The following is an 18,872-nucleotide window of genomic DNA, read 5'->3' as shown; positions in this document are numbered from 1 at the left end:
ACTGCGCCGCCCGTGAGGCATCAATGGAGGCTGAATGGCTGCAGTGCGACAGCCTTGGCATTGATTCCCGTGGGAACCGAGGCGATGAGGACGACGAAGCGGGGTCTCGCTGACTCGAAGGCCCATCCCCGTTCGCGCCAAAAACGCGTCCCCCGGCGCCCCCCAGCGCGCCGGGTTCGGCCTCGATCCGTCGGCGCCAGTTTCGGCCCAAACCGGCAAAACAAGGGGCTCCTGGGGGCGTGACTGGGCCGATTTTTGGCCGCCGGCGCCAAAAAAAGTCTGGGGGGCATGTTGGGGGCGCGTCTGGAGATGCTCTAACCGACACCATATACTGATATGTCTCCAACGTATCTATAATTTTTGATTGTTCTATGTATTATATTATCTGTTTTGGATGTTTAATAGGCATTTATACGCTATTTATATTATTTTTTGGACTAACCTATTAACCGATAGCCCAGTGTCAGTTTCTGTTTTTTTGCCTATTTTAGAGTTTCACAAAAACCAAACGGAGTCCAAACGAAATGAAACTTTCGCGATGATCTTTCTTGGACCAGAAGGAAACCAAAATACTTGGAGATGAAGTCGGAGACGCAACGAGGCGGCCACGAGGCAGGAGGGCGCGCCCCAGGGGGTAGGGCACGCCCCTACCTCATGGGCCCCTCGTGGGTCTCCTAACCTAGCTCCTTCGCCTACATATACTCTTATACCCTAAAAACATCCAGGAGAGCCACGAAACCACTTTTTCACCGCCGCAACCTTCTGTACTCGTGAGATCCCATCCAGGGAGCCTTTCCGGCATCCTGTCGGAGGGGGATTCGATCATGGAGGGCTTCTACATCAACACCATTACCCTTCCGATGAAGCATGAATAGTTTACCATAGACCTACGGGTCCATAGCTAGTAGCTAGATGGCTTCTTCTCTCTCTTTGATTCTCAATACCATGTTCTCCTCGATGTTCTTGGAGATATATTCGATGTAATATTCTTTTGCGGTGTGTTTGCTGAGATTCGATGAATTGTGGATTTGTGATCAGATTATCTATGAATATTATTTGATTCTTCTCTGAATTCTTATATGCATGATTTGATATCTTTGCAAGTCTCTTGGAATTATCGGCTTAGATTGGCCTACTAGACTGATCTTTCTTGCAATGGGAGAAGTGCTTAGCTTTGGGTTCAATCTTGCGGTTTTCTTTTCCAGTGATAGTAGGGGCAGCAAGGCATGTATTGTATTGTTGCCATCGAGGATAAAAAGATGGGGTTTTCATCATATTGCTTGAGTTAATTCCTCTACATCATGTCATCTTACTTAATGCATTACTCTGTTCTTTATGAGCTTAATACTCTAGACGCTGGCAGGAGTCGGTCGATGTGTGGAGTAATAATAGTAGATGCAGAATCGTTTCAGTCTACTTGACACAGACGTGATGCTTTTGTTCATGATCATTGCCTTAGATATCATCATAACTTTGCGCTTTTCTATCAATTACTCGACAGTAATTTGTTCACCCACTGTAATATTTGCTATCTTGAGAGAAGCCTCTAGTGAAACCTATGACCCCTGGTCTCTTTTCCATTATATTGAACTTATTAATTTCCCGTCAACTTGCCAATTTATGTCGTCGTTCCTTTAAATTTCAATCTTTACTTTCCCATCTTAATCCAAAAATACCAAAAATATTTACTTTACCGTTTATCTATCTCTATCAATCTCACTTTTGCAAGTACCGTGAAGGGATTGGCAACCCCTTTATCGCGTTGGGTGCAAGTTGTTGATTGTTTGTGCAGGTATTCGGTGACTTGTGTGTTGTCTCCTACTCGATTGATACCTTGGTTCTTAAACTGAGGGGAATACTTACTCTAGTTTGCTGCATCACCCTTTCCTTTTCAAGGAAAAAACCAATGCAAGCTCAAGAGGTAGCATATATGCCGTCCCGAGATGTTGGATGTGTGCGTGCCTGTTGGTTCTTAGGATCATATGGATGAAGAATTTCTGGCTGTCATTGATAAGGTCAAGCTGACTCTAGCGGAGGAGTGGCGACAACGGTGCTCGGCGGCCTGTTTTGACGGCAGTAGACTAGTAGTGGTTGTTTTGGTGGTTTTGGAATCTCGACGTAATTTTTATTATGTTTAAGATGCTTTGTACTTTTGGGGAACTTTAATAATAGATCAGAACCAGTTTCAAAAAAACCCTTCTTCTTGGGGTGTTAATTCGGCTGTACCATAGCCTTGATGACTTAGCGCTCATAGGCAACAAAGTTAGAGCATTTCCACTCGCCCCCTCCCCCAACAGCCCCTCGAGGCCATTTTTTCGCCGACGCTTAAAAACGGCCCAGTCGCGCATCCACAAGCCCACTTTTCGCCTGTTAGGCCTGAATTTGGCGCCGGTGGACCCAGGCCGAACCCGGCGCGCTGGGGGCGCCAGGGGAAACATTTTTTTGGTGCGAATGCAAGGTGGGCCCGCCGAGTCAGCGCCCGGTTGCGTTCGTCGCCCTCATCAACTCGTTTTCCCGTGGGGAATCAATGCCTAGGCTGCCGCCGGTCAGCCTTCCATCGATTCCTCACGGGCGGCGAGGTGCGGCCCACCCCCTTCCACCACGTGTACACACGTCTACAACCCGCTCGCCGCGACCGGCCGCTATAAAAGCCCCCCTCCCTCGCCGGTGGACGCATCCTCCTTCGCCCGCAGTCTCTCTCTCGCCGCCGATGCCCCCCATTTCGTCTCTATCTCTCTCCCCGTCTACAGTCACCGCGTCTACAACCGCCGATGGGAGAGCGATTCCCCAGCGATGGAGCGACGGTCAATGACTTCGGCCGCCGCCACCTGCATGAGTGGGAAGCCTACCACCTCCACGAGGCGAACTACCTGGCGCAGCCTGACATGCGTGCGCCGGGGCGGTGGAGGCTCAATGCGGGAGGCGTCCCCGTCCCCCGCAGCCGGAGGACGGCGACCGCTTCCACGGCGAGATCGCACGCGTTTGGGCCTCCCTGTCGGAGGAGGTGCGGGGCCTTCCGGAGTACGTCGCCAGCAACCACGCGTCCTGGGCGGCGTACTTCCAACTCTGCCACGAGGAAAGCTCGCCTCCACCAACAACACGCCGGTGAGGGGGCGCCACAACGCCGCCGGCCGCCGCTCGTGGTGGGGCATCCCCGGGCGCACGCTCCACGCCGTCCTCCAGTACCTCCAGGGCGGCAATGAGCCGCCGCTTGAGTACCCGGCGGCCCCGGCCCCGGTCTCTTGCCGGAGCGGCAGCCCCTGGCTGCCGGGGCGCATGGCGAGCGGGTCCTCTTCCTCCTCCTGCTCCTCCGGGTCGTCGTCGCTCGCCAACGTCAAGGCCGAGCCCGTGGAGACGCCGCTCGGGCGGCGCACCCGCGGCGGCGCCCTCGTCATCAACGAGGGCGACCGTGGCCCCTTTGCTCCCTCCTCCCACCTCGTCAAGCCGAAGACGGATCCGGGGCTCGTCGTCGTGAAGAAGGAGCACGAGGACATGGCCACCGCCAACGAGGTCGTCCTCAAGTGGGCACGGGAGGACTACGTCCGGCTGGAGATGGAGCACCAGCGCCGCGCCCTCGAGAAGATCGCCACTCGGCACCGTGGCCGCGACGAGGGTGGCGTCATCGTCCTTGAGGACAGCAACGACGAGGCACCGCTGCCAGCCAAACCCGTCCGCCAAGGCAACCTATGGCAGGGGTGTAGCAGGGACGGCGACGGCGTGAAGAAGGAGGAGGAGGAGGACGACGGCGACGACTACAGCGCCTTCAACAAGCTATTAGGTGTGTAGGCGGCGTGGCATAGTAGTCGTTGTTTTTTTTATTTTGTTTTTAAATTATGTTTTCAAAAAACAATGGAACACCTAAATTTCGCCCAATTCTATGTCGTGTTTGGTCGAATTTTGGCCAGGTATGGTTTTAAAAACCCCGCGTCCGGGGCGACATTGGGGCGGCGGCTGAAAAACCTACCGCCCCACACCGAATTTATCGCAGGTTCACCCCCAGGCGGCGCTATTTCAAGCCCCTTGGGGGCCGAACGGCTAGAGATGCTCTTAGCCCTGCTCCTAAAGTAGAACGTGAACAACATCAGCTCGTTCCAAAGGTAGAAGATGAACTACTCTAGATGTATTTCATTTCTATTTTTAAGGTGTGCTTTGCAATGTTGGACTTTGATTAATTAGTTTGGTGGGTTTTAAAAAGAAAAACACAGTAAACTCATTTTTCAACGAGAAAATGAACACACTAGACTCCATTGTGTGTCAGTGTCACTGTATACTGTATAGTCTTTCAATCGTCACGATTCAACTACGACAACAAGGTGTGAATCAAACAGTGCGACCTTTGGATCTTTCCTTCTGACCTTGGAATCATCGGGTCCTTTCCCTTTGAAAGAAAAAAAAACACAATGGTGCATGAAGATCAATTTGTCTATAGAACTCCTTCCATATTTCTCTCTTACTGTCCTTTTTCCTTTTTCTTCAGAAGGTTGTTTTTGTAATGGACGTGTTTGTACTCTTTTCCTATACCCCTATACATTTACATGCAGTCCTCATGAATGGTTCAGAAAAGAAAAAGGAATGACCAAAAGATGGAAGATTGTGAAAAACTTGAATCATTTGGTTGGAGTAATAAGTTCTCATTTTTTATTTTTTATCATGATGCCAGCCTCAAATATATTAAACACGATTCGTAAGATATTTTAATAAAGTTAGACAGAAATGCGGTGAAAGCGAAAATAGCTTTTAAGCTAGCAGAATGACACGCAAGCCTGGAGATTGTAGTAGCTCTCGCTGCATGCACGTGCAGGTTAGTTGAGCCAAAAAAAAAAAAAGAGACGGTATGTACCACCTAGAAGAAAGATCAGGGAACTGCAGGGATGTGCGGCCCAGGACCATCCACCCGCCCTGGGCTGACGAGGATTAGAAACGAAATGGCGCGTGTGGGCACAACCAGAGATCTTGGCGTCAATCCTAGTGCCAACAAGTTTTTATGTGCTTGCCAACATTTTTCTGGGCATGATTGGTAATTGGTTGTGATCCAAACACACCCCACACTCCATTGAGTGTCACTGTTGTTCGCAGGCAGCGGAGCGATTCAGCTCCGACAGCGAGGCGCGATCGAATCGAGCAGTAGGACCTTGGGATCTTTCGTTTTGACTTGCCCGTCCTTCCCCTCTCCTCCCGGTGGGCCGTCAGCGGTGACGTCCTCCTCCTCCTCCTCGTGCCTCACCAAACCCCACACCACAGCGGACACCAAATCTGGTCAGATTATCATACGTACTTAATTAAAAATCATGGGGAAAGGGAGCTTTTGTTAGCCGCCTGGGATTAGGCAGCGTTGCTTAAAAAAAAATCACTGGAATGCTCGGCCAAGTGCTGCTTGGATTCCGCAGTTTGTTCGCTCGCTCGCAGCAAAAAAGATTCCACACAAGTACTAGTACTCCTACCTTTTTTTTTTGAAGGAACAAGTTGTACTCGTACTAGTACAGTTTTTTTGCCTGAATATAAGGTTACGTGGAAAAGGGACTCCATCTCGATTCCTTGCATTTTATGCGGTGACATTTGCGGTGACGTTGGGAACGCAAATCTGACCTGAATTCGAGAGACGCGGCCGTTGCTAGAGCAGCGTATTACCAGAGCTACTACTTTCTGCCATGTTCGTTCATTCGTTCGTTCACTGGTGGCTCGGTCCGTAGGGATCACGTGTCACGCTGGCCTACCCTACACAGCTCCGGAATATATGCGTGGGAAATCACAAAAAGGACAAAGCGGGACCGTGCAACATGTAGGAGCAGTATTCTAGAGTACCACCTAAAAAAAACGGAAGAGAAAAAAATAGGAAGAAAATCGGAACAAGTACTCCTAACTGCTCCTCCCTCCGAGAAGGAAAGGAAAAAACAGTGAGTGCAGCTTCCCATCTCACTTTTAACCCCCACCATGGCAATCGCCCGAATCCAAACCCATAAATAATCCCTCCCTCTCCCCATCCTCCCTCCCTCCCACCTCCCAACGACAAGAGAGAGAGAGAGAGAGCCCCGCCCGCGACCTGCTGCAGACCGCGCGAGATGCTGGCGCTGCTTCGGGTGCGTCGTCGCCGCCTCTCCGCCTGATCCCGCCCCCGCCCCCGCGAGGTGAGCTCCGCCGCCGCCGTCCCGCTCTCCCGCTCCGCCGTGACCGATCTCGGCGCGATGAGTTTCTCGGTTGGATTTTTCTGAGGTTTTTCCGGGGGCGTGGGCTCTCCTGATTTGGATTGGGTGCCTTGTCGCGTAGCCCCTCGGGCCTTTTGGGTGGCTCTCCTTCGTCTCCTCTCCCCGGGCAGGGGGAGAAGAAGAGGATAACTCGGCGCCGTTTGCCGCAGAAAGGTTCCCTTTCTAAGCCTTTGGTTATTACTCTGCTGCGTAATAAAGCTGCAAAGGTTCGCGGGAATTCCTGAGAGTTTTGGACCGGCTGGGCATGTATTCTCTCGGGATGATGAACCTTTTTTCTTCATCTATTCCTATTTAACTCGCAGTAGGCATGTTCCAACCATCTCTGTAACACTCGTATCTGCTTGACTGCTTACCGATGGATTCAAAAGGTGAAAGCATATTGTGAGAAGTTCCGGCGATTTGTTTTCTCCTCTGCGTTTTTTAGCCTTTTTGGTGCTTAAAATCCTGTTTGTGGATCGTGGAGTCCATCGTGCGCGACATGCCTTGTGCTTCATGCTCTGGTCAACGGGGTAGAGGTTTAGCGAGGATTATGCTTAATCTGTGTGCAACGAATCTGTATGTGGTAGATTGGTTAGCTACGATAGCTCTTCCATGCTACAGTACTCGCTGACCATTTAGCGAGTGAAGATATTTGTGTGTATACAGATGCTGCAACCTGCGAGTGCATTTATTGGTTAGCTACCGAAGACTCTGCGACCCGTTAACTGTTTAGTTGGTGCAGAACTCTGTGGGCACATTGATGCTGCAAAACATTACAGTGATTGATTGGTTGGCACCGAAATCTTTGTTGGTCGTTGCCCATTTTATTGGTAGTACATACCTTTGTAGGATACTGCAGGTCATTGGCTGAATTCTCTCTGGTTTCCTTGGTTTTGTTTCTTGAATTCAGGGGAAGATCGGAACTGAGCGAGGACTGGGGGGATTGCTAAGAGGGAGGCGTCGAGATGGGGTTCGAACCACTGGAGTGGTACTGTCAGCCCGTGAAGGATGGGGCGTGGTCTCGCGCTATGGAGAGTGCATTTGGCGCATACACACCCTGTGGCATTGACACCTTGGTGGTGTGCGTCTCGTACCTCGCACTTTTTGGCGTCTGCTTCTATCGGATATGGAGGACGACCAAAGACTACAAGGTGCAGCGGTACAAGATACGCAAGCCGTACTACAACTATCTGCTTGGGCTGCTTGTGGTGTACTGCATAGCGGAGCCACTGTACAAGATCGCCACCGGTACCTCCATCATGAACTTGGATGGCCAGTCTGGCCTTGCTCCATTTGAGGTGAGAATGCCTCATATCGTCGTTGTCAAATCTTGGCTTGATTTGTATGCTGGTATGCTATTCCTGCTTGACGAGTATATTTCCCGAGAACTGTGTAGCAATAGATTCTAGGGCTACCTGTAGTTATGCAGTGAATAAATATCGTGTTTGGTATGCATCTCACTCACAAGTGACTATGACTGATTTTATTTTCGCTGCAGCAAACTGGCATTGGGTATAGTTACGTGCCACCTACAGTATGCAGATAAAATCTGAAGGAGTATATAACCAATTACCTAGACTTTAGCTTTGACAATAGTTTGTCAGTGGCGTTATATGCACTTCTTTCAGACCTTTACTTCTACCAAGTACTTGTTCCCTTTAGCCTTTTCAGTCACTTGAAGATCTACCTGTCTACAGGTTACTTCCTTGGTCATCGAGATTGGTGCCTGGTGCTGTATGCTTACAATGATTTTGCTGGAGACAAAAATTTACATCACTGAATTTAGATGGTACATCCGGTTTGTGGTAATATACGTATTGGTTGGGAAAGCTGCTATGTTCAATGTTGTGCTTCCAGTGAGGCAGTACTATAGTTCAAGGTATAGTACATAATGAAACTTATTGGATGGTAGAGCTACCCTGTTTAGAGCTCTGTATATGTAGGCTAACTTCTATATTTTGCTTGTTATGCAGTTCAATATTCTACCTATACTGCAGCGAGATAATATGCCAGGTTTGCCCCTTTGTTGTCTACTATCTCCATTCCTTCATGAAAGGCGTATTTTAACTGCCCAAATTCAAGCTTTGACCAGCAGTTAATCCATGAATACATGCATTATGGTACACAATTTGATACTACTACTGTTTATTTTTTTCTTGGGAAGCACTTTCTTATGATTGTGTTTTTGTAACCATTAACAAAATATTTTACAATAAATTAACGGTAAAAAATCATACAATATTTTACAGAAAAATCCTGGTATATTCATACTAAGTAAAAAATATGCCCTACATTTCGAATAATAATAATAATCGAATTCCCGAGACCTCTGCTGTGTACTGAACACATTTTTCTGCAGTGTGTTTTTGGAATTCTCATGGTGGTGTATCTGCCTAGCTTGGATCCCTACCCGGGTTATACTCCAATCAGGAGCGAGTTGCTTGATGATAATACTGATTATGAACCTCTTCCAGGAGGAGAGCAGATTTGCCCTGAAAGGCATGCCAATATCTTTTCGAGTGAGTAGATATAAATCATTGCACAGTATCAGATACTCACATAATACCCTTCTCTACTCTCATGACCTCTAGAAGTTTATTGATGTAAATCTACTTGCCTTGTTGCTTTTTCATAGGGATATTCTTTTCATGGATGACCCCTCTAATGCAACAAGGATACAAAAGGCCCATCACTGATAATGATATTTGGAAACTAGATGATTGGGATGAGACTGAAACATTGTATAACCGGTATGTTCTACCACAGTTTTGAGTTCTGACTGAAATGAGGATATTTGTACACGCTAATTAAACATTGGGATCTTGTCTCAGATTTCAGGAACGCTGGAACAAAGAACTTCAAAAACCCAAACCTTGGCTGCTACGAGCTCTCCATAGTAGCCTCGGTGGAAGGTAAATTTGTACATATGGAACCTATATTTCTCAAAATCTCCAGGGTGCGGCTACTTGCTATTTGGTTTGTGCTAACATTCGGTATTTTTCTTAACTTTCAAGGTTCTGGCTGGGAGGATTTTTTAAGGTGTGTGTATAAATATCTAGGCTGTTAATTTAGAAGATCTGTCCTTCAGTTCAGTCTTTATGTTAGTCCGATTTGGTCACAATTAATTTGGGTAAATCATTTCCACTCCCAAATTTGTAGATTGGCAATGATGCTTCTCAATTTGTTGGCCCAACCGTATTGAGCCTCTTGTTAGAGGTATGCTTGTCCTTTCATGAAATTTCAGAGTCACAATGGCAAAATGCTCTGTTTTATTAGTTATTTATTTCCATCATACTCAAACTACAACAGTGATTTTGAACACGCTGAGAAACCTTGCATATTGTTAGTTCTGGGTACCACTAAAAGTTTGGTGTTTTTTTGGCAGTCTATGCAAAAAGGTGATCCTTCTTGGAATGGGTACATCTACGCTTTCTCAATCTTTGCTGGAGTGGTATGGACTATTTTCATCTCTTGCATGCTGTACATTATATTTCTTTGCTAATGACGCGTACTTGAACTCGTAAGCAATGCTGCTTGGGATTTAAAAAACCCTTTATCCTTGTTAACTTTCTGTACCATTCTCCAGTCACTGGGAGTTCTTGCTGAAGCACAGTACTTTCAGAATGTCATGCGGACCGGTTTCAGATTGAGGTCTACATTGGTAAGTGTTACATATCAAAGCCTAAAAAGTGCATCACATGCTTTTTAGCTTTCTGTTAAGAGAGTCAATATGCAACCACAGAATCCCTGGTCCCGCTTTGTTTCGTTGTCACTCTCATTTCTACTTATGATTGATATGGGGCTTGCGCCTCCTGATTCGTGCAACACGCGCATGTCTTACCTTGTGATTTACTAGTTTACTTTTCCTCATATAAACTAGATAACCTGTCCCAGCTGCCCTAAAAAACACATGGTTAGTTGTCATGCACTAATAAAATTTAGTACTTACAGCAAAGGATTATAATATATATAGTGTACAACAATAAAGACCCTGTTCCAAACTTCTAAATTCTACCTTAAATTTTTGTTACATACTTATAGGTATAGACAAATGTTACTTCTGTCGGAGAAGCTGGCAAGAGCACTGCCTTTCAGTCACAAGAAATTATAATTTATATTACAGACTCATAGAACAAGTCCAAAGAACACACTAGACATATGGACTACCCCCAATGTTTCAGGAATCACTTCATCATTTTTAGACAAGTTGTGGTTTTTTGTTGGCCCACAGATTGCTGCTGTTTTCCGCAAGTCCTTGCGATTGACCAATGATAGTCGCAAGAAGTTTGCTTCTGGGAGGATTACAAATTTGATTTCAACTGATGCGGAGTCCCTTCAGGTACGTCGTTAAGACTCAGTTATTTTTTCTCTGTTAGAGAGGAGGGAGAAATGTACTGCGTACATTACATACCGTACATGCGGGTATTTGTCTCACTTTGCACACTTATACTTTTATCCTTAAATTTTCAGCAAGTATGCCAGCAACTTCACAGTCTATGGTCTGCTCCTTTTCGCATTGTTATTGCCATGGTCCTGCTATATGCGCAACTAGGTCCTGCAGCACTTCTCGGTGCCCTCATGTTGGCTCTTTTGATCCCTATTCAGGTATATCTCTCTTTAAGCACTTGCAATTATGAAAACTCTTGTGTTGCATCTTGAAGTGTGTCTATGCCCTCTGTTCTAGTCCCAAACATTACTAATATGTGATTGATGATGGCATTGCCTGCTACATGTGTTAGAAAGATGTTTTTCATATATGGATTCTTGTGCATAGCCTGGAGTTCATATTAGAGCCTTCATGTGATCATGTAACTGTGAACCTACTGAGTTCCTCCCAGAAACTCCTGGTTATGTTTTTCCTATCTATTTATCGCAATATGTAGATTGTAGTTGACCAAAACTGCAATAACTAATATCCAGAAGGGGCAGTGGTTAAAGTAGACAAGTAGTTATCTCACTTGGGGTCACAATTGAAATCCTTAATCATGGTTCGGTCCATTTTACTGCTTATATTTTTCCCTTTAAGCCAATAATGCCGATTGGATAGTTGGCAGTTGGATATCATTACCATATTTTATTCATAAGAATGATATATCTCCATTAAATTACAGTAGTTTTACTCTTCTTTCAATTTGAAATACACATTTTATGCTTTCAGCATTGGCTGTTCTGGCTGAATTTTTGTGTATTCATTTTATCAGACAGTTATCATAGGCAAAATGCAAAAGCTTACCAAAGAAGGGTTGCAAAGGACTGACAAACGAATCAGTCTCATGAATGAAATATTAGCTGCGATGGATACAGTCAAGTATGCTTGCATCTACTTACACTTTCATTAGTAGTAATACCTGTATAATGTATTTTGGTATAAATTGTCCCAACTGTTTCCCTGTTTAGATGTTATGCTTGGGAGCAAAGTTTCCAGTCAAAGGTGCAGGACATCCGTGATGATGAGCTTTCCTGGTTTCGCAGTGCTCAATTGCTGGCCGCGGTATGTTCTTCTTTTACTTGCTTAAGGTTCAGTTGTTTCAAGCTTCATTGTGCAGTGTATTCGTCTGTTCCTTTTTATGTTGGTTGTCACACGGACTTTTTTGTTGCCATATGAGAATCGGAGTTCCGTGCTATAGCACCAACTCTATTGGTGGTTCTTAATCCTATGGGATTTACTTTAAATTAGGGCTGTTACTTGACTTCAAAATAGAACTGAGAGTTTTTACACTCACTAATCTTTGCCTGTTACCCTTTTCTTGCTTGTTGCAGCTGAATAGCTTTATCCTCAACAGTATTCCTGTCGTTGTCACGGTGGTTTCTTTCGGCGTTTACTCTCTGTTGGGGGGTGAGCTGACGGCAGCAAAGGCGTTTACCTCTCTTTCACTATTTGCAGTGTTAAGGTTCCCACTTTTTATGCTGCCAAATCTGATAACTCAGGTGAGTGAAAGGATGCAATTCTTGTTTTCAAGTTTCTTGAATACTAACAAGTTAACAAGTATCTTTGGATTATTATGCATTGATGATTTTTCTATTCCTTCAATCTGAAATTTCACTTGCCTGTGGCAGACATAGTTGGCTAATTTCTGTAGTTAGCATTTTTATTGTAACAAATGATGTCTCGACTTGGTTTCCTATTTTTCTTTCCTCAGCAATTCTTTTGTGTGGTTGCCTTACTACTCGTTCTTCTTGTAAACTCAACAGGTTGTTAACTGTAAGGTTTCGTTGAAACGACTGGAAGATCTCCTCTTGGCTGATGAGAGAATACTTCTGCCAAATCCACCTATTGATCCTGAGCTTCCAGCCATTTCTATCAAGAATGGAAACTTTTCATGGGAGTTGCAGGTATATGAAGTTTTTTTTTTACTATTGCACATGCAGCTTTACATTAAACACTAATCTTCTCATTCTGTGGCCCAGATATTATTTACTGGCAAACAGACACCAGAATAGTAGTCATAATCTAGCGGCCTAGCATGCTTTATTAATGGGAATGACAACTGCAACAGAGCAGCTAATTAATGAATAGGCGAAGATGTATTTTAGTTCATAATGAATTGGTGGTTATCTTGAGGGTGCTATTCCCCATTAGTTGTGATATGAAGATTTCCATTTTGCCAGTTCTCTTACTTTATGATATTCCTTGAGAACTAAATTTTCAAACATTGGCAGGCTGAGCGACCAACACTATCAAATGTCAATCTGGACGTGCCTGTCGGCAGTTTAGTTGCAATAGTAGGAAGCACTGGGGAGGGGAAGACTTCTCTTATTTCTGCAATGCTTGGTGAAATAGCACCAGTATCAGGATCAGATACCTCGGTGGTCATTCGTGGTTCGGTGGCATATGTTCCTCAAGTTTCATGGATCTTCAATGCTACCGTAAGATACAATATCTTTATTGCTATCATTCCGCTAATTGAACCCTTTATGACTGTACGGAGAAATATCTGTGATATCTACAGGTCCGGGATAACATATTGTTTGGGTCTCCATTCCAATCTTCGCGCTACGGGAGAGCAATAGATGCTACTGCATTACGACATGACCTTGACCTACTCCCAGTAAGTTCCAAGGTCCAAATATGCTGTTATTTGACGAAGTGACCTTGCTAGAGAACAAGTTTCTAGTTTTTTATTTGGGCTGGTTATGTTCAAGTTGTGCCTTTGTACAGTCTTCTTTGTTTCTTTCACCTACCAACTGACAAAGAGTGGATTTTCTTGTCCTTGTTCAGGGTGGCGATCTCACAGAGATTGGAGAAAGGGGAGTGAATATTAGTGGGGGGCAAAAACAAAGAGTTTCAATGGCAAGAGCTGTTTATTCTGATTCAGATGTTTACCTATTTGATGATCCATTGAGTGCATTAGATGCCCATGTTGGTCGACAGGTGCATTCGTCTTGCTTCCTTTGTGATGCTTTCTATTTTTTAATCTTTCCGTACTCAGACTCGATGATTAGGAGTTGATGATGGTGTTTCTTTGGTTGATATTAGTCATCCTTTTGTCGGGATCCCTTCATACCTAGGTAGCATATTGGGCGTTTTAAACATTGACATTCTTCCTTCAGAAACAGTTCAAGACATGTGCAATGCTGTGCAAATTTAACTTGATTTCAACAGATATACAAGATATAACATCCTCGCTTGATAATATGTAATTGATACACTATTCATGTAGTTCTTTGAACTCCCCACTTTATAGTGTATAGAACTTAATTCTTGAAAGAGAGAAGAATGTTGGACAACTTACCCTAATTTATTCCAGATTTTGGGTATGAAAAATAAATAAAACCATCAGGGAGGTTTTGTGGCATTGTTTACGCATGTATCAGAGCCATGTTTTGGTGCTTGTGGATATATTCATCCATGGCCTTTTCTCAGTGTTAATACTACTACATAATCTTATTTAATTACCCTTTATGAATGCAGGTATTTGATAAATGTATCAAAGAAGAGCTACGACACAAAACTCGGGTCCTCGTTACTAATCAGCTGCATTTTCTGCCATATGTGGATAAAATACTGCTAATCCATGATGGAGTAGTTAAAGAGGAGGGTACATTTGATGAACTTAGTAATACTGGGGAGCAGTTCAAAAAACTTATGGAAAATGCTGGAAAGATGGAGGAACAAACAGAAGAGAAACAAGACGAAAACAAGTCACAGGATGACATAAAGCACACTGAAAATGGGGACGTAGTAATAGCTGATGGTGGTCCGCAAAAAAGCCAGGATAGTTCGAGTAAAACAAAGCAGGGAAAATCTGTTCTTATTAAGCAAGAGGAACGTGAAACTGGAGTTGTCAGTACGAAGGTCCTTTCACGGTAAAAGCTACTACTGTGCAATATCATATTTGATGTATAATACAATGTAGAAAAAAGGTGTAATGTAGGCTGATGATTGTGCATATATCTATGTTAGCATTCTCTATGTTGCCTAAAGCTTGGTGCTTTTTAAATTATCTTTATCCATATATGGATATCAATTAGATTTTTAGTGTCTTTAGTAGCTTTAAATATTCTATAAGACTTAATGGATTATAAAGCCCTAGAAAATATACTTACTGTGTTTATTTTGCAGCTACAAAAATGCAATGGGAGGTATTTGGGCGGTGTCCGTCCTCTTCTTGTGCTATACACTGACTGAAACTCTACGAATTTCAAGTAGCACATGGTTGAGCATTTGGACTGATGAGGGTTCTCTGAATATCCATGGCCCTGGTTACTACAACTTAATCTATGGTATTCTTTCTTTTGGGCAGGTACTTGCACTCATTACCTTTTCTTTTCCCACTTTCTTTTGGTGTGTGTGTCTGATTGATCACATGCGAGCTGACAAATTGACAAAATCATGGTTCAGGTTCTAGTCACTCTCACGAATTCTTACTGGCTGATCACGTCAAGTCTTCGAGCTGCCAAGAGGTTGCATGACTACATGCTCCGGTCTATATTAAGAGCTCCCATGGTATTTTTTCACACCAATCCACTTGGACGGATCATCAACAGATTTTCGAAGGATTTGGGTGACATTGACAGGAATCTTGCTGTCTTCGTCAACATGTTTATGGCACAAATATCTCAGATGCTCTCAACATTTGTTCTCATCGGTGTTGTCAGCACTATGTCTCTTTGGGCTATCATGCCACTTCTGATTTTATTTTATGCAGCCTACCTTTATTACCAGGTAATTTCACGTGAGATGACTACTAAACAACTGTAATTTTGTTTTTACATGTACCTTCTTGACACTTTATAACCTTGTTTTCTCAGGCCACATCACGCGAGGTAAAGCGCATGGATTCTATTACTAGGTCTCCTGTGTATGCTCAGTTTTCAGAGGCATTAAATGGTCTGTCCACAATCCGTGCCTACAAAGCCTATGATAGAATGTCAAACATCAATGGGAAATCAATGGACAACAACATCAGGTTCACACTCGTGAACATGAGTTCAAATAGGTGGCTAGCCATCCGGCTGGAAACATTGGGTGGCATCATGATATGGTTCACAGCAACATTTGCTGTCATGCAAAACCAACGAGCAGAGAATCAGAAGGCCTTTGCTTCCACGATGGGTCTTCTTCTTACCTATACCCTCAATATCACCAATCTGCTCACAGCTGTTCTTCGTCTTGCTAGTCTTGCTGAAAACAGCATGAATGCTGTTGAACGTGTGGGAACATACATTGAGTTGCCTTCTGAGGCTCCTCCTGTCATTGAGGATAACAGGCCACCTCCTGGTTGGCCATCATCTGGTATCATCAAGTTTGAAGATGTTGTGCTTCGGTACCGACCAGAACTTCCTCCTGTTCTTCATGGAATATCATTCATTATTAATGGAAGTGAGAAGGTAGGAATAGTTGGCAGAACAGGTGCTGGTAAATCTAGCATGCTTAATGCTTTGTTCCGTATTGTGGAGCTGGAGCGAGGGAGAATATTGATTGATGATTGTGACACTTCTAAGTTTGGAATTTGGGATCTGCGGAAAGTGTTAGGAATAATACCACAGGCACCGGTCCTGTTTTCAGGTATGTTACTATACATAAGATCTTCATGTGTGCTTGATGTAATATTTTTAACGGATGCTTTATGTAAATTAGTACGATAGTTTTATACAGAAATCCAAATATGTGGCTCATAGTTTATTCTTCCGACGACTTCAATTATTGCTTCAATGATTGTTTTATGTATGGCTATCCAGGTACCATTCGATTTAATCTGGATCCTTTCAGTGAGCATAATGATGCGGATCTATGGGAGGCTCTTGAAAGGGCTCATCTAAAAGATGTCATAAGGAGGAATGCTCTAGGGCTAGATGCTGAGGTAAGCTGCATATTTACCTTTATTTATCTTATCCTGTTCTTTCGACAAACGATAAATTCTTGCACAAATTTATCAGTTTGTTCTGCCAGACTAACTGTAGCACATGGAACTGGTAAGCATTTGCCAGTCTATGTACTTCTGGGAGTTTGTTTAGAATGTTAGAAAGGGGTTGCTAAACAATATACTACTGCAGTTTTTGACATAGTAGAGAATTTACTGCCGAATAGCCGAACTTTGGTCCCTCACCTTTACAGTAGCTCCCTTGTTCTTTTGAGAATAATCATATGGAAAGTTCTCGCTGAACACCACTCATTCACTCTGTTAACAGGTTTCTGAGGCCGGTGAAAATTTTAGCGTTGGACAGCGGCAGCTGCTGAGTTTAGCTCGTGCATTGCTACGAAGGGCAAAAATACTTGTTCTTGATGAGGCAACAGCAGCAGTTGATGTTCGAACTGATGCTCTTATACAGAAGACAATCAGAGAAGAATTCAAGAGTTGTACAATGCTTATAATCGCTCACCGCTTGAACACTGTAATCGACTGTGACAGGTTGCTTATTCTAAGTTCTGGGAAGGTATGATACTGAATAGAGTTTTGCTCTACAGCTTTTGTTCTTCCAATCCTGGACATGCGTCTCATTTGAATTGGTGCTAGTATATTCATGTCATGCGCCGATTTTCCGAAGTAATGAGTAGTCCTGTTTATTTCGAGCTGGTCAAAGCTGGGATTTACTAGCTTGGTGAGGATGGTTTTTGCGTGTTTTTTGGATTCTAACATGTGTCCAAGGGTGTGTTATCGACTTTCTTTTTTTACAGCTGTGAAATAGATTGCTGTAAGTAGATCTGTGCACTCCACCTGAAGAAGTTTATACGTACTAATTTTTATGTTCAATCACACTTATTCTGTTTTCCCCAACTGCACAACTCTTGGTACCCCAAATTTAGTTTAAAGTAATATTTTGTTTCAGATTTCGGAATTTGACACCCCGGAGAATCTTCTGAGCAATGAGGATGGTGCTTTCTCCAAGATGGTTCAGAGCACAGGGCCTAGCAATGCAGAATATCTCAAGGTAATGTGCAGCTGCTACCATGTTTATTTTCTATAATCTTGTCATATGCACTTCTTCATAGAATAGAGCTAATAATGCCTATCGCCATTAACTTGGCTCAAGTACATATAGTTGGCCTACTTTCAGTGCGAACATTGATATGTATTTTGATCCTATTTTTCTGTGAAAATCGAGCAGTCTCTTGTGCTTGGCAATGGTGAAGAGAGGCTGCGAAAGGAAGAAAGTAAAATGCAAGATATTCAGAGGAAATGGGCCGCGTCGAACCGATGGGCTGTTGCTGCCCAGTTTGCGCTTGCTGCTAGCCTCGCGTCATCCCACAGCGACCTTCTCTCGTTGGAGGTCGCCGAGGGAAACAACATCCTCAGGAAAACAAAGGACGCGGTACTCACCCTGCAGGGCGTCCTTGAAGGGAAGCACAATACTGAAATCGAGGAGTCACTCACCGAGTATCAGGTTCCATCTGATAGGTGGTGGTCGTCACTTTACAAAGTCATCGAAGGTAACTGCTTAGTTTCACTTTCTGACACGCTTTCACACTCCCTTCGGTATTCAGCTGTATCCCTAGTAATCCGACCCCGTGCTAAAAATCTGTTATGTGTGTGCTTTCAGGCCTCGCCACGATGAGCAAACTGGGTCGCAACCGTCTGCGGCAACCTGGTTACAGTTTTGAAAACCACGGGTCTATTGACTGGGATCAAATTTAGGTGTAGAACACTGCGTTGCTGCGCTATTGAATCCCTGGAACCGCATCGTGGAGTAGTTTGGGGGTGTGCATTAATCACGCACGGTTTAATTTCTACAGTATTGTAGTACATTTTTGTACATTTTATTGCCAGTACATTGACGTGCAAGTCGGGAGTTACTCAGTAGAAACTCCGTCTTGACGCCTATCTGAAGGCGAATAACAAGGGGATTTTGTAGCAGTAGCAGTCTTGTAATGTCGTCCGCAGGGTTACATTTCTTGTGCACAATCTCGGTAATCAGTGTATCCGAAATTTTGATAATATTGTGCAATACGAGTGTACGTGGATTCCTTTTGTCCTGATGGTTATGAATATCGAGTTTGAGATTTTTCCTAGTCACAGAACGGACATTTCCTCAATGGCTTGTGCAGTTGTTCGGATAGGCTCATATTCTTGGATTAGACGTCAGAAAAATTACTCTCCCCGACTATGGAGGGAGAACACACTGGATTACCGATCTTGAGATTATTTCTACGAAACTACCCAAATTTGCGTGCCACTTAGGACGTTCACCCACACGCCCCGCATCACGCGGTTTGCTAGTTGCGCTGTGTGGGTATATAGTTTTTGTCCA

At 44.2% G+C, this 18,872-nt stretch overlaps 1 protein-coding gene across 1 annotated transcript; it reads left to right on the top strand.

Moving 5' to 3' along the window:
- The first annotated feature begins 5,975 nt into the window (after nt 1–5,975).
- On the top strand, nt 5,976–18,598 carry LOC119365695 (ABC transporter C family member 2-like). The gene is made up of 29 exons (XM_037631344.1): nt 5,976–6,125; nt 7,093–7,480; nt 7,880–8,061; nt 8,156–8,195; nt 8,542–8,701; nt 8,818–8,932; nt 9,014–9,094; nt 9,197–9,221; nt 9,342–9,398; nt 9,568–9,633; nt 9,769–9,843; nt 10,414–10,521; nt 10,653–10,787; nt 11,384–11,490; nt 11,580–11,673; nt 11,943–12,110; nt 12,375–12,515; nt 12,843–13,049; nt 13,133–13,231; nt 13,402–13,554; nt 14,095–14,489; nt 14,746–14,926; nt 15,025–15,348; nt 15,435–16,191; nt 16,365–16,486; nt 16,815–17,060; nt 17,454–17,555; nt 17,733–18,054; nt 18,165–18,598. The coding sequence occupies exons 2-29, from the start codon at nt 7,148–7,150 to the stop codon at nt 18,257–18,259; spliced, it is 4,890 nt and encodes a 1,629-aa protein (XP_037487241.1). The 5' UTR covers nt 5,976–6,125; nt 7,093–7,147; the 3' UTR covers nt 18,260–18,598.
- The last annotated feature ends 274 nt before the right edge of the window (nt 18,599–18,872 follow it).

This window comes from Triticum dicoccoides, chromosome 2B (genome assembly GCF_002162155.2).
Source record: "Triticum dicoccoides isolate Atlit2015 ecotype Zavitan chromosome 2B, WEW_v2.0, whole genome shotgun sequence".
In the NCBI taxonomy this organism is placed as follows: domain Eukaryota; kingdom Viridiplantae; phylum Streptophyta; class Magnoliopsida; order Poales; family Poaceae; genus Triticum; species Triticum dicoccoides.
Note: the sequence above shows the minus strand (reverse complement) of the source record. Positions and strands in the feature narration are given on the sequence as shown.